We start from the raw sequence: 17,011 nt of genomic DNA, 5'->3' as shown, positions 1-17,011 counted from the left end.
AGTCAAGGAGAAGCCATGGAGCCCAGCCAGAGACAGACTTTCTGAAACTTTGTAGGGAAGGTATAGCCTTGTGGCAATACATAGATTAATAGAAATGGTTTTAATTAAGATATAAGACCTAACCAATGAAGATCTAGAGCTAATAGACCAAGCAGTGATTTAAATAATATATAAATAAAAAAAGAGCTGAGGGTCACTACCAGGCAAGCCTTTTTCCCCCTATGAGCCAAAGGTTTTATTTATTCATTTCTTGCATTTGAAGTGCTCTTCAATGACATCCTTGGCCTGAAATTCCTTGCCATACTTAACTACTATACAACTGCAAACAACCACTTCCCATGGCTACCCTTCTAGATCAATTTGACAAAAGCCCTAGTTTCTAGTTGCCATCAACCTTAATTAGGTTGATTTGTTGCTCAGCACAAAGCACCTCCACAAACTTGACATTCCTAGGCTCATCACAATTTGATGTGAGCACACAAAGATGGGTCTGACTCCTGTCTAAGGCTTTGGCATCTTCACAGGTGCCATATGCTAGGTCATCATAGATGTCAGCGGTCTTCAGCACCTCTTGTAGAGCAATATTAACAACCACTAAACTTCTAGCAGCAATAGTTTCCTCGGCCTGGGCAGTGGATCACAGGTGAGGCTGAATCTTGAAAGCACCCAAGCCTCTGCTTCCTTGCATCCCAGTAGTATCAGGAAAAACAGAAGCTGACTCTTTAAAAGAAGCTCAGACAGGCTGCTTTCTGCAGCTGAAGGAAACAGAAACCCACCAAAGGGCCTAGAAGAAACAAAGACCGGCCAACTCCCTAGAAGAGGCTCAAACCAAATGAAACAGGCCAAAAGGACATTGTCCTAACCTGATGATCTTTCTGGAGGCTGTCCAATGTATTCCCAGGTTTTCAGCTTTAGTGAATGTCACCTGACGCGGTATGTTTTTGGTGCAGCCGTGATTGAGCCATTTCTGCTCCTGGAAGTGACCCTTAACTCATATTCTTGTAAGTAACCCCAATATAACTCACTGATTCACAAGTAGGATTTTAGATATAGTTATACATTTGTCTGACATGGGCTCCCTATCTTGCTTGACAAGACATCTGCTTACATTTTGTCAGAAACAGTGTAAGAATAAAGTTTTGCTCTGAAATATGATGCTTTCAAACCACATATTTTCAAGGGCTATGCTTAGTGGCAGGAGAAAGTCAGTAACAGACTAGACTTTAAAAACCAGGCCTTCCAAATCCCCCATTTCACACAGATTGTGTCTGAGGCTAGAAAAAGAACACTTCAGCAGGAGTCTACCTTCTTGATTTCTGCAAAGGGTCCCACAGATATCACACAAGGTGAGACAAAACTACAACCTGCAGATGCTTGCAAATATGGACAGTGTCTTTCTTCACTCTATTTTTAACTTCAATAATAATCTAGTTCCCTTTCCAGGAACTCAAGCATGAATTTGATATTCAGAAGATTCAGAATGGTACAACTTATATACAAAGTTATACTTTGATGAGGTACTGGATTATCAATAAAAAGGTATCTTTAAGGAAATAAAACTGTAATAATCATAATGCGGTCTTAGGAGCCTAAAACACAAATATATTATTAACATCAATAGCCAGGACAAATATGTAGATGAAATAAAACACGGCAAGAGAAGAAGAAAGTAATGAGATAATGAAAACAGAAATTGAAAACAAACCAAACTTCTCTGTATGTAGATGTCTCTCATGCATGTGCATATTCAAAAGATTTACTTACACGTGTGCCCATCAATGCTTGCATTTCTATATTATATATAATAATATTTACAATCAAGGAATGAGAAAGGAAGACAAATACAAATGATAAGTTTTGCTTTAGCTTAAAACACTCACCAACTGTTCCTGCATATGGTACTTGTGAGGTATATTTAATAAAAACAAACAAGCAAACAACAACAAACCCCAATAGACTAGGTATCAAAACCTGTGCCTGTACCTTCCAGCCCTTAAAGAGTTCAGGACAGTCTGACTACATAGGAAGACTTTGAGTCTCGTTATCCTCCAAAAAGAAAAAAAAAAACAAAAAGAAAAAAAATCAACCACAAAAGTAGTCAGCTGCAATGAGAAATATGTATTGATGACTAAAATCAAGCTGAATGAAATAACTGAACAAAATACATTTCTATAATATTTCTGCATATTGGCTATGCTTTACTGAAATGCCCTATTTCACATACCAGACTGGCTATGCATTTCTTCTGTGCACATGCAGTTTCTCCCCTACCTATTATGCAACATCTAATATCTGTTCATCCAATCAACTTCTTTTTGAATATTTTTATTCCTCATTTATAGACATGATTCGGACTACTGAGTCATGTGGTTTCACTCCACCAATGTCGAATCCAATTTTCTCCAGCTCCTTGTTCTCTCATAATGCTTCTGTATAGGACTTGGAAGCTCTTTCTACCCTTGCAGTGCTCACAAGGTCCCACCTGAACCTTAAGATCCCACATATCCAATGTCTTACTTTCAGCACATTCTTCCTATCGCCTTGCCTTGTATTAATTTTCAGTAAGTTGACTGTAACTTTAATGCAGTTCCACAAGCTCCTCCTCCTCCACGTAAATATGTTCTCTGTGTTTCAGGGTAAGCCCCAACTCTGAAGAAACTTTCCTCAGACCCCTCACACAGTCCTTGCCTATATCCTCAAAAAATATCCTTCAGTTTCTTCATATGCAGGAAAGGTTAATGAAGCAAACATTTCTGAATGTTAAAACTACTATTTGCATATTTTTCCCATTTTCTCCCAAACATCTTAGTCTTAGAGAATAAAAGCTACCCTTCTCTTTGGGCCTCAAATTGTTTTTCTATTCCTAGCACATTCCGAATCCCATCAAATATTGTTTCTGTTCCATAAGGTTCATCTTTACTCCTCATCTGGTCATTTTCATAGTTGTACACATAGGATGCATTATATGAACTACTTTATGTGATATATTTGATGTAACATATGACGTATATTAAACACCATGAGATAAGATATTGTTTTAGTCTGTGTTCTGTTGCTGTGAAGAGACACCAAGACCACTTCATCTGTTATAAAGGAAAACATTTACTTAGGGCATGCTTTGAGTTTCAGAGGTTTGGTCCATTGTCATCATGGTGGAAAGGATGGTGGCATATAGGCAGACATGGTCCAGAGATTTCTCAATCTGAATCTGAAGGCAGCAGAAAGAGAGAGACACTGGGGCTGGCTTTAGATTTGAAACCCCAATGTCCACTAACAGTGACATACTTCTGCCAACAAGGTCACACCTCCTAATCCCTGTTAAGCAACACCACTCCCTAATGACCAAGCATTCAAATAAATGAGCCTATGGGGCTATTCCTATTCTAACCCCAACAGACATGTTTCAGTACTATTAGCAAGATAGCCATAGTATAAACAATGATACACACACATATACACACACATGTGTATGTGTGTGTGTACGTGTGTGTACATTGCAGTTAAACATAACAAAACAAAAGCAACGGGATTAATTCCACTGTCTCTTGCATCTATTCTTCAGTATTCTTTAACTTAGCTTTTACTCTGACAGAGTCATAACTATATAACCATAACCGTTATGAACTTTTTGGTATTTATGAGAATAAGAGAAGAAAACGCTATCAGTTTTTTGAAGCAAACACATGCTTAGTGTTCATAAAAGTAATTGTGTTGATTAGGTAACACGATTTCATACATTGGATATCATTACTATCCATTATTAAGGAGCATTGCAGTTTGCCTGAAATCATAAAGCTGGCAATACATAGATGGATTCTTGGAATAGATTTCTTTCTTGACAATATTTTACTTAACCATCTCTACTCTGGAAATAATTGAACTAGTTTCCTGATTTATTTATATGGAGGCTCTTTCCTGACATGCAAAATTATTTATTGTTTATTATTATTATTATTTATTATTATTATTGTTATTGTGACATTACTACATAGGAAACGGTGAAATCACAAAATTTTAACATTGAAAAATATAGCTATTTCTTTTAATAGAGAAGCAATAGTTGTAAGAGGTATGGAGGTAAATTCTCAAATGTACATTTGGAGAAAGATAGCAAGAAGTAAATTTACTTTCATGTGTATTTTCAATAATTGATCAGTCACTCCACCACTAAATTGTTTTGTATGCTACAAGTTCAGCACTAAATTGGCATACTTCATGATGACATAAGGTGATTCCCAATATCAGAGAGTTTATAGAATATTTATACAAACTAAATCTGTAGGTATGAATCATTCCAATTATGGTGACTCTGTACAATTGTATGTATGCATCCATAATGCCATACATACAATTATATATAATTCCACAGCACTGTTTATGTAATTATGAAACTTAAAAATGTCTAGAAGAAGGAATGGGGAAGGTATTTTCCTATTCACTCAGAAGCACACAGTGTTGCCTGTGGCTCCTTAAGTGATGAACACCATCAATGCAACGGAGGCTCAGCTGTAGGGTTCATTTGTCTTGTTTGACCTGTGACCTGTGTCATAACTCAGGATAAACTTCAGACTACAGAAAACAAATGATTTTCATCATAGATATTACCCTACATGACACTGCTGGTGTTTCAAAATTATTTTGTATTCCTCATAGAATTTGTAAAATTGGTAGAACTCTATATTCTGAAATATGATCAGTGTCTCATAAAATAAATTTTTGACAGCAATGAAAGGAGCCAAATAATCAGATCACAAACTTCTAATAAAAATATAAAAATGAAAGCCTTAATTCTCAGAGATGATCACACAAATCAAGGACTCAGCAAGGAATGCAAAGTGTAGGCAAACACTGAGAACTGGCCCAGTGTGCAACATACAGAGGAAGTCATATCCAAAGCACAATGGGAGGCAGCAGCAAGCGCACCCTTCATGTGGATCAAGAAATGAGAGGTGAAGAGCTTTCATAGGGAGAGTAAGAAATCAAGGAGAGGAGAAAAAAAAAGAAGAGAAACCAAAACTTTCATTAAACAAGATGTAGAAACATACATTCAAGAGCGGTACTGAGTGAGAGTCATTGGTAGGGATTAAAGAAATGCAAGGGGAGAATTCTTATCAAAGAACATGTCTAGTATGTGGGAGAAGTTTATTCATGAACCAGGCATTTAACATCAAGGGACTAGAATAAGACTAAAACAGGAGGTGGGTTCAGAAAACACAGTGCCTCTAGTTTAGCCCCCTTCCCCCTCTGATAACTGGAAGATACTAATAAAGTACATTATTTGCATATTTCCTTCTGCTTTTAGAGTGTAATTCAAAGGAATGGACATTTGAAAATGTTCAAAATGAACCAATCCTGTTAACTTATTCACAGCTATGCAGGTGCCTTGATTACATGTATGTTTCAGAGACGTCAAGAGACACTTGGATTTTTATATTCCAAGGTATTTGACAAACTCAGGATCCTCAATTAAAAAATGATTCCAGGCTGGGTGGTGATGGCGCACACCTTTAATGCCAGCACTAGGGAGGCAGAGGCAGGCGGATCTCTGTGAGTTCGAGATCAGCCTGGTCTACAAGATCTATTCCAGGACAGGCTCCAAAGCCAGAGAGAAACCCTGTCTCAAGAAACAAACAAACAAACAAACAAAACCAAAACAACAACAACAACAAGATTCCAATGTCTTCAAGTGCGATGTAGATATTTCTATCCCATGTAGAGTTTAAGAGATTAATTTAGGGTAATTTTTAGATGCTTCAGCATTGTCCTATATTATTCCTATTACTGTTTGATGAGCTCAACAACTTAGAAATATTGATGAGTGTGAAATATCATGGTGATGTCAGAAGTATTGGTATTCCTGGAAATATGTTTCATTCATTAATTAAAACATATACACTTAACCTTAAAGTTATAGAGACCACTACAGTTTTAAGGAACTTTTTATTTTGCATAAATCCATGGCATCTGAATTTTCTATGAGGAATTTTCCTTTACATCTTATGAAACTAGTCAACAAATGTTATTTTAAATGATGTGACTCATTATACGGTACTAGTTCTGCATGGATTAGAAGCCTTGGGGGCCACTGATGATGGACCCATCTCTTACGTCACTTTTGGACACCACCTTCCACTTCTCTGGTAACATTAGAAAAAAGAGCAACACAAATGTACATCCTTAGGCTTCCTGCTTAAAATAATATAACAAATCTAGCCTCTATTGAAGACATGACATACTGAAATGCTGCAGGTATAGCTGCTTACAGAACTTACATCATGAATATTGCTAAATTTCTCTGTTTTTCTGAATTCTAAAAAAATGTAATTGTTCCTATTTCTCCTTTCTTAGACAATTTAGCCAAGTCTGGACACCTTATCCCTTACACTCTGGGCCTTCTCACTCTATCCCTAAACCCCTCTCCTATCGTGATTGAGCTGTTTGCGAACCTCCATGGGTGACCCTATCAGGTTTCTTGGACCATAGCTAAAATAGCATGGTTTCTATCTACCTCGACTCCACCTCCTGCTTCCAAGCAGCTGCCAAAAACGTTTAGCTTTCCAGGCCTGTTGGGTATTCTTTCAAGCAGTAATAAAATGTCCTGAAGCTTCCTTCTGAGTCTGTTTAGAAGTTTTTATTAGGGCAACTACTCATTCAAAGGGGAAATCATGATTTCCCTTGTAACAGTGTTATTGACCGACCCATAGAAGCAAAGGTTGCCAGGTTTGCTTGGGAACCTGAGGATTTTAAATCAGATAGCATAATATCCCCTGGACTGGAGAACCTGCTGCTGGCTAGCTCCCAGTATTAAATGTATAAATATGTATGCTTTAATTTGTTTCTCCTTCATCTTCTGTGTCGCTCAGAAGTTATCAGATGTTTTAAATATGTGAAAAGAATCACATTAAGTGCATGTGTGTAAACCCTTTCATGTCTGCAAGTTTGTTTCCATGTAATATTCTTTCTATGGTTTACTTTTGTAGTAAAGAGTGCATGCAGCTCTGAGTCGACAGCCACAGATTTGGCCCTCAGGGCAGAGCTAGGTTCAGAGCACTCAGGAACTGACTAGAGAACACTGGATGCCAATCTGGAATCTCTGCCCGACTCAGCAGGAGCATCTGCTAGCCATTTAACCTTCGGCGAAAGAATCCCACACTCCTGTGAGCAGTGATTTTAAGAACCTGTCGATCAGTTTAATCAATAGACTTAACCGTTTATGATTGTCAATAACGTTATTTTATCCTTAAGTCAGGGCTTGGAAAACTTTTATGGAAAAGGCAGGCAAACAACAACAAAATATACACAGATGTATGTGCAAATAGCCTTCAATGTTTGTGGAAAACATTACAAATTTTACTTCATAGAGTTGCTCAGTACTTAATAGATTTTATACAACTAATAACAAAAAAGTAAGCATAGTCTCACATAATAAAGTTATTCATTTTATGGTCTTTAATGTACTTAACAAGACCTAATGTCATGTTTTATGTAATTTGGGGGTTAGTAGTTTAAATATGCAAACTTTTTTATATACTTACTAAACTGAACTTCAGCTAAGTTCTTCATGTGTGTGTTTTTCAAATCTTCAACTCATTCTAAACTTTCTCTAAGGCAAAGGGCTTGCAATTTGGCTTTATCTCTGAACGAATCTTCTCATGGAGTATTTTTAAAAAAGCAAGAATTAAAAAAGATTGGTGATAGGCAGATTCTATTTGGATGTGGCTTCCAGTGCCTCAGGTCAAAGTAGATCATAGAATATCTGGAATCTTCAGAATCAGATGGATTGAGCAGAGAACCTGAAGGCAGCAAGATCAGGTTCAGGACATAGGAGAAAAAAAAATCTGATTGCCATTCTATGCACCTGGGGGATTCTGGAAACAGTCAAGTAGCATTCCGCTAATACCTCTTGAGAGTCTACTTTTGATTTATAAAGAATTGAATATAATCAGCTTCATTAAGAGAAGGCTCACCTGATCCAAAAGTAACTCTCCCTTTGTGTCTTTTATATAAGAAGCAATAGAAAGACTTGACAATGAAAGGAGAGATAGCTCCCTGCAGAGGGAAAGTTATGGATCGATCATGAGATGGTCACAGGGAACACATAATTTCACCTACAAAGAAGTGAACTCTCAGGTTTGGTTGATGAGAATGTTTAGGGTGTAGACTCTTTATTAGTTCAGTCACATGCTCAAATGACAAATTACAATAAAGATGACCTAAATCTCCACGGAATTCTCTCCTTATAAGATCAAAAAAAAAAAAAAAACAAAAAAACAAAACAAAACAACAACAAAAACACCTGGCAACTTGGGAGTTAATCCTTCCTTGAAGTCCCTCTCACTCCTGGGAGTTTCAGTTCTCATTTTCTTCTAATAAATCTACATTATCTTCCTTTCTTTTTTGGGGGGATGTGAGAAGCCACTGACTCGGGGTGGTTTGATGGCTGTTGATCCATCAGGGCAAATTAAACTCAGCAAAAACAGACCATGGCACTTAAACAACCCACTTTAAAATCATTGTTTGTCTGTTTATTTGTCAATTTTGAAGACCTTTTATTAAGACTTCTGTCTAGGAATTAGGTTAGTGCAGACCTTTCCAGTAAATAACACTGCCAAGAAAACATTTTTCTTTCATGTGTGACATACCTAAAATTACAAAATCCTGTCCTGAATTTTATTAATAGGATTATTAGTGTGAGAACTACCCATTTCAAGAGACATTGCAATTACCATATCAAACATCCTTCTGATTTTGGAATCCTAGGCCTATTGTTTGGAGAAGATGACTGGTGGAAAAGAAATGATGTTTGGTGGAATTTACCTGGGGATTGGATTTCCTCCTGACATTGGGAAGCCTTCATAATTCACACCAGTTTTTTGAGATCTTTTGCTAAACTTTTCTGTCCAAGATTCATGCTGATGAGTTCGATAAAATTGAAAGTAAAGGAATTCACTGTCATCATTTTTAATCATGTAATTTCTAATTCTAACACAGGTAAATTTTGTTTGCAGAATAAATTGGCAGCGTGTTTGCCACTCTTCTCCAAATATTTTCTTGGGTCTAAATGTAATAAATAATAAACCTCATAGACACATACTGAAAAAAAAGTAATGAAATACAACAATTTATGTAAGTGAAATGAGATTGAAGAAGATGTTTCTGGAATAAGAATTCTTGCAAATGTTTAATGAGTATTTGAAAAGATTTGTTTCATTTGTGAACAGTGTCTGCACATATGAAAACATATTAAGTTAATACCTCCAAATCCAATTTCTTTTTGAATTAAGCCTAAATTTTAATCAAACCCTAACTTTCAAGTTGTATGACCTCTATTACCCTGTGAGCAACACAGTCAGAGCTGGAGATAAGTAAACGTATCAGGTGATCACATTCTTAGAAAACTGCTTAAATATCCTCGTGATTCTCCAAAAGACAAACGTATTGGAGCATGAGAGCACCAAAATCCAGAACCTCGCGTCCTGTGTAGACTATGCCCCTTCCTTCTCCACAGTAGCTTGGAGGCATAATGAATGAAATTGCTTTTTATAACACAGGAAGCAATGTGTTAGTGTGGAGAACGCATCAGTAAGTCTGAAGTCACAACACTACAATTTCTCTTTCTACAGCATCCAGTAGATCTTTATTCATTAGGTCTAAGGCATCATCAGTAATAGTTCAACACTATTTAACAAGCCATCTTTCAAATTAATCCTTCATCCCTTCTAAAACTCAGCATCTTATTCAGTATTCCCCTGTATGCTGTTTTGCAGTTATCTATTTTATGTCTTTAATCAGAAATGTCATCCACTGTATAAGGGGTTTGGCTTTCTCCTTTACTTCAGTAAACCACTTTTACTTATTTTAACATTCGTAAGGTCAGGAGCTGTGAGCACTCTGACATTTTATCTACCTGTTGACTAACATGTAGCTGATTATACTTTCATGAGTGCCTGAGGCAAGGGTCTTCTGGGGCACAAGGTAAAGACATTATTATTAATGAGGTCTCCAATGTAAATACCAGCTTCCTGCTTTTCTAGGCTACCCTTCTCCTCTACTTTTATGGGGACAAGATGGGGTACCCTAAATGTATTCTTTGCATCCAGTACTTTTATGACATAGCCAAGGAATACTGAGCTTTGAAAATTCCGCGTTTAATGAAAGCTCCAAATGAAACTCTTCTGTTCCTTCAGTTAGATATTATCTTCATGATCGAGGCCAGAAAACAAACATCCCTCTACTCCTAAGGAAACTATGTCCCTATTGTCTGAGGAGGGTTGCTACATAAACTCTGGTGAAAGAGAGTTCAGGACACAAACTGAACTAAAGCATATAAAGCAGCCTGGAACGAATAGCTCTCAAACTATTTCTCTCCTGCTAAGACATCTTACTAACCTTTTCCTCCTGGCAATCCATTTTATCTGGCAACAGCACACTATCACTATTTCATGTTGTGGGAACTGATGCCATGATACTTTCTACTTAGCTGCTATAATCTATTTAAATAAATTCATACACTCTTTCTCTCCTTAAATAGCTGAAACTCACTGAAGCCATACAACGTAATAAAAAAAACCCACAGTTTTAGCCTTACGGAATCTGATGGTGCTATACTGTGAGTGGCATAATATTTTAAATATTTATAAAATATTAAATAATTTATAAATATTTAACAATATTTCATCACAATCAGAATATAAAGACATCGTAGTAGAGAAGACCCTGAAAGAGTTTATGTTTTAAAGTTAGGATATTTATTAATTGTCAGAACGTTGTGCCAACATTGCCTAAATTGTTGTCTGTACTTTAATTATGACATATCTATGGGGCAAATATTTCTATTTTCAAGTATTACATACCAACAAATTTCACCACTTATTAAAAGTATAAGAAGAAAACTAGTCTGAGCAATCTGCATAAGGTTTTCTGAAGATTTGGGATAAGTTAGCTCGGAATTGTGGGATCTTCGTATTTAAATATTCAAGAGTACCAGGAATCTCCAGGTTTAATAGTCATGCATGTATTTTGTAAATTAAAAATGCATGACAGGCTTTAAAGTCCAAAAGCTGCATATGAAATAACTGCCTATGTGGGATTTGCTGTTTATTTTTTATTTTCCCCTTATATAATATATCCAGACCTCAGTGTCTCCTTCCAAACCTCACCCTCCCACACACAGGGTACATTCTCCTCTTCCCCAGGTTCATTCCTCCCTAGGTCTCCTTCAGAGAAGTGAAGGCCTCCTAAGGATATGAAACAAACACTGCTTAAAAATTACAATAAGCCTAGGCATAAAACCTCATACTGATTGCTGGGAGAGGAAAAGGCTCCCAAGAACAGGCAAGAGAGTCAGAAACTCCCACTGTTAGGAGTTCCACAGAAACACCAATTTCGTAGGAAATAATTTATGTTTGTATGCTGGTCTGACCGGCTGCACATACTAGGCTGGAATTGAAGCCATGTGCTACTACTCCCAGACTGCATGGGTGTTTTTAACGCTTATTGGTGGCCTTTCCTAAGGCATTTGATTCTGCTGTACTGTTTTTCACTGTTTTATAGCTTTATTTTTCATCTTTCACATTGGGTTACTTACTGTTTTCCATGGGCAAGAATTATTTTGCTCTCATATGCTGATCCTCTCATATCCTCCACATATTTCTTCCCACTTTGTGTTAGATCAGGTTCCGATGCTATTGCACTTATGCAGGCATTCTTCACTGTTGACCCTTGCAGCATGTTCCAATTGCATCTCTTTCCCTACAGCTTGTTTGTGATTTCTGTTAATAGTTCCAGTAGTCTATTCTGTATGCCAGATGATTACCATACTTTAAGCTTATAGTGAGAGATATAAAATCTTTTACAAAGCATCAGGTAAGCTACTTGCTATGATTTAAAGATAAAGCCTGTCCCTAAATGCTTGTTACTGAAAGCATGGTGTCCAGCTGGCCGTGTCACCTGAAAACGTTAGGAGGAAGTTTGCACTGGAGTATACAGGACACTCTAATGAGTCCTTGTGGGTATCTTGTTCCAGGCTGCTACTTCTCTCTTCTGACAGTGCCCACATTAATAATAACCTCAGAGGGGCCAAGATATGCCCATGCTGCTTTAAGGAATGTAAACATGGCACTTCCTCTTGGATTAATTTGACCAAGAGCTAGTTCAAATTTGAATTTTCTCTTCTACCTGTATCTTCAGCCTGTCTGTTCGATGCCGGGCAGTCTCCTGGCTGAATCTATTGTATCTATCCATCTTATTCCTAACAAAGGGCTGTGCATTGTGTACTGAGCAACACAGAAAACATTGCAAGGGGACAAGGCTAGAGATTCTTTCTAGACATCTTTAACAGAGTTTTACAGGGGGAGAAATTACCTTACTGACCTGTACTGATCCAAAATAGTAAACAATACTGCTGATGGACATTATTAGTTGTATCTATTTTGCTCATAACATTTATAGTGGATATTTATTGCATAAGTCTGCTTTCAACTTTTTGGCTACTTTAGTAAATGGTTATCATAACATACACATACACACATATATTATCCAGGGTCAGAGGATGAGAGCATTTAATTTAAAGCTATACATTAACTTACGTTCTAAAAGTTATATGCTGCCTTCATTACTTTGCCGATGTTGTGAAAAGACTCCACGCTAAAGGCAACTTATAAAAGAATACATTTAATCAGGGGGTTGCTTACAGTGTTAGAGGGTAAATACCAGACCACTGTGGCAGGGGGCAAACCAGCAAGCTGAAAGGCACGGCACTGGGGTGGAATCTGAGAGTTTATGTGTTATTCTTTTAAGTTGGAAATAGAGACAGAAAATAAGAGACTAGGCCATATGTAAGTTTTTAAAACATCAAAGCCACTCCAAGTGAAACACCTCCTCCAACACCTCATGCTCTTTAATCCTTTTTACAACACTTCCACCAAATATGAATACAGCATTCAAATATATAAGTCTGTGGGGGGCATTTACATTTTAACCTTCTAATATAGAAACTTAAAGGTATTGCACTGTTCTTTTAAAGGCTGGCTAACCTGAAAGAGTCTGACTACATGGTAGGTGTTGGCCAAGTCTTAAGTGATATCAAGGCATATCATCAACACTCTTGTGAGGTCCCACAAAGTTTCATCTCTCCTAGTATAAGAAACATGTCTATTAAACCAAATTACTACAGTCTGTACTTTTACTGGTTTCCTGTCACGAGGGAAGAGACTACTCTGCTCTACACGAGGACACCACGATGTTTTGCCTATCCTAAGGAGGTCAATCAACCACGGGCTGAAACTTCTGAAGATGTACGTTAAACAAAAGACAACCCTCATCTAAACTGTTTGTGTCAGGCATTTTGTTACAGTGTGGGAAGAAAGCACAACATTGCTCTGTTAGCCATGTTTTTATTACTAGTGACGGACAGTTACAAACTGTTGAGGTTTGTGTAGTCGTACATGAAAACATGAACCTATGCACTCTGGCTTTTGTTGGAAGTTATATTCAGAAAACAGATTGTACAAAGAGATTAGTTATCTCTATATTTTTATCGCTCAAAACCTTTAAAATTTACTGTGAAAGGAAATTTATTCATAGTCATATAAGTAGGTATAATTATGGGAAAATTACCAGGTTCTTACACACTATGAAATAATCATGGGAACTGAGGGCATTACCTGGGAAATCCCACATAATGAGATGCTGCATTTGTTAATACAATCCAAAGCTTAGTGTTATTTTCTCAAATTTAGATGACTGTCTCATTGACTGTATATCAGAAAGGCTCAGGAAAACAATATAAATTAAATATGGCACATATCTCAGTAATATTTCACTCAAATAATATAGAATTAGGTGTTTGTAAAACTTAAATTATATCTAAAAAAAACAAAGCAAGTCAAAGGGAAGAAGACAACATAGCTGCAGGGGTTTGATTGGCATTTTAATAAAGGAGAAGAGCTGGGGAAAGGAAGGGACAGCGCTATCATCATGGGAAGCTGTCCAGCATCAACTGCTCAGGATGGTATTGAAAGGTTTAGCCACAGGAAAAAAAATCTTTTAAAACTCTTCAAATGTTATTTCCTGCTTTGTATATGAGTTTTTAAGCCCCAAAGACACACATTTTACTCTCATCAAGCCCATTGTGGTATCAATGTAGTCAGAAACTCTTATTGAACTGGTTGCTACTGTGTTTCGGGACTTATAGTACTTCATTTAAAAAAAATACAATACATACACCATATGATATATGAAACCCCTAGCAGGCAGGAATGGAGGCAATATTCTAATCAAACAAATTTTGTGAGCAAAATATGTTTGCCCATACAAAGTAAAGTAATTAAAGAATGACTTAAAAATTAAAATTTACTACTTAAGGAGCTTCTGGTCACATTTTGCTACCAACCTATTTTATATGAAACTGAAAAGCATTACCTAAACACAGCAGGACAAAAAAAAAGGAACCATATATTCACTCTGAGAACATTTTAAATTTGTGAATTGTATTCAAGATACTAGAGATTTGTATTTAAATATCATGACCTAATAAACAAGAAAATAGAAGTTCATTCAATTAAATGGTGTACAATAAATAAGAATATGTAATTCATTCAAATCAAAATAAGTTTATTTACAAATATATTAAAACCTTATAGAACCTAAGTGGAGGGTTGGTGCTTGGCTATGGCTGGGAAGTATACAGGTATGACCAACCTGGATACACAGGTCAGTGTGGCACATAGGATGAACCTGCCAGCATCATGTCGGTGGATGTCTTGGGGCTAAAAGATCCTGGAATGAATGGCACACAGGCTTCTGTCGTATGCAAGAGGGCCACAAGTCCTTAACTGTGAAAGATGAATCACAAACGCTGCTGTCACTACTTCCTTCCTTATTGTCTCCATAAATAAATGAGCCTAGCATAGGCTCCATGAATAGACCATTGATAATTTCTAGCCTCCCTCTAACTATGTAACACCTGCACTCTGTTGAAAGAACAGGAAAGGGGAATAAAAAGAAAACAGGCTGGAAAACAGGACCGCCCCACTTGTTATTTTGTCTGAATTACTTAAAGGAGAGAAAAATGCAATCTAATATTAGAGACTTAAAAATAAATGTCATTTCTTGTGAAAACAACCAGTGTTCCAGATGAACCTGTGTAACAGACTGAGCTAAATGCAGGCGCTTGGTTTCTTTGCTAGGGAAAGAAGTAAAGAGAGCAGAAGATTCTAAACATAGTAAAGAAGGAAAAGTAGGAGACTGTGACATAATGAAGCAGTCAGGCAACAGTCTCCGGGAGGCACCGTGTTTTCGGGGTCAGGCATGGCCACTTGCAAACAGTGTGCTGTTCAGAGAGATGTGTGGGCCCTCACAAGGCAATGCAGATAACTGTGCTTGCATACAAAAGGTGCATTAAAAATGAGAACGGTTGACTCTGCACACAGGTAAAATGAACAAGCAAGTCAAAGTATATTATGGAATGATCCTTTCTTCTTAAAGTTAATTAGGATATATATGCTTACGAGACTGTGGTTCAAAGGTTCAATCCAACATCATCATGGTGGATCATAGCAGTGTACAGGCAAACATGGTGCTGGAGAGGTAGCTAAGAGTTCTATATCTTGTTCAGCCAAAAGGAAGTGAACTGAGATATTGGTCATGACTTGAGCATAAATGAGACATCAAAGCACACCTTCACAAACACTTCCTTCCTTCAACAAAGCCCCACCTACTCCATCAAAGCGATACTTCCTAATAGTGCCACTCCCAATAAGCTTTTGGGAGCAAATTGCATTCAGACTACCACACATGTAAACATAAAATGTATATGTGCATGTGTGTACAGACTAAATGCAAAGAGGCTATTTCTATTATCAATAATATTTGCCATCTTTTTAGTGGGATATTACATATTCTCCACTAACTATGTTATGTCACAAATTATTAAAACTTGACATGAAATTTTTATTCTCGAAAATGTCTCAGAGCAAGTTAGGGAATAGGTTCTGCCATGCAAGCTTTAGGGCCTGATTTGGGTCTTCAAAATCTATAAGGAAATGTCAGGTAGGCTGGCACATGCTGGCTGTGGTCTGAACCTGAAGGAGGGATATGGCGTTGCTGTCTACCCTTTCTATGCACACACCTGTGTGCAGAAGCACACGTTTAAAAAAACAGACGTTTCTTAGAGGATTACACAGTCATATAAAATTGTCGTTCACAACCGAAGAAAATGTTTATTTTCAGGAAACCATAGTTAATCATGGAACCAAATTATTTAGAACAGTATTTGGCTGAGATTTACTTACAGTACACATCCACTCGGATCGACTTTATTGCTGGGGACCCCAAGCCGTTCTCTGCTTTACAGTAATAGCGGCCACCTTGGTGTCTCTGAATGTTTGTAATCCTCAAAGTCTCATTGAAGACACTCGAGTCTTGGAATCTGTCAGAGGCACTTCCTGCTGTTTTGGTCCACCTGATCTGAGCAAGCATCAACAAAGATTGTTACTTTAGGTTGGTTTTCCGCAGACAATCAAACAGCAGTTATTTCCTATGATGAGCTGGCTTTCAGAGCCACTGCGCTGCCTTTCTATTGCATTAGTGAGAAATTAAAATATATGTCCCCAACTGAGTTACAAAGTCGCAGGTGCTAACCTCATCACCGTAGAGTTCAAGTCAGCTAGAAGCAACGGTGCTGTCGTCTTCAGCATCTCACCAGACTGCAGGCAATGCACCGCAGAAACAAGACTCAGCTTCTATGTTTGCTGAACATTCCAAATATCCCTATACACGTCTGAACTTCGTAAGGCACTTTTTGTGATTTGGATCAAATAGGCTCTCGTTTCTTTTGGGACATGCTTCATTATTTCATTTAAAATTTTCTCTTTGGTTTAGATAATGTCGGCATGTTACCATAATGGCTTATAGAGATTATGTATAATTTCATACACCTGGTGGTTAAAAGGGGTTTTGTTTTATGTAATGACTTTGCTTTAATAAGCCCACAAATGATTCTCTATTTTGA

The 17,011-nt window shown here is 37.2% G+C and overlaps 1 protein-coding gene and 1 pseudogene across 5 annotated transcripts in view; both read right to left on the bottom strand.

Annotated features, from left to right (window-relative positions):
- Mdga2 (MAM domain containing glycosylphosphatidylinositol anchor 2) overlaps nt 1-17,011 on the bottom strand; it is a 716,330-nt gene that overhangs the window by 308,510 nt on the left and 390,809 nt on the right. For 4 of the 5 annotated variants that reach the window (XM_075947276.1, XM_075947279.1, XM_075947278.1 and 1 more), the window contains exon 3: nt 16,293-16,467. In XM_075947276.1, coding sequence (XP_075803391.1) covers nt 16,293-16,467 — 175 coding nt within the window. The remainder of the gene's footprint in view (nt 1-16,292; nt 16,468-17,011) is intronic. The other variant, XM_075947280.1, reaches the window with a different exon arrangement.
- LOC142835200 (small ribosomal subunit protein eS12-like) lies at nt 244-11,730 on the bottom strand (annotated as a pseudogene).

Source organism: Microtus pennsylvanicus, chromosome 14 (genome assembly GCF_037038515.1).
Source record: "Microtus pennsylvanicus isolate mMicPen1 chromosome 14, mMicPen1.hap1, whole genome shotgun sequence".
Classification (NCBI taxonomy): Eukaryota; Metazoa; Chordata; class Mammalia; order Rodentia; family Cricetidae; genus Microtus; species Microtus pennsylvanicus.
Note: the sequence above shows the minus strand (reverse complement) of the source record. Positions and strands in the feature narration are given on the sequence as shown.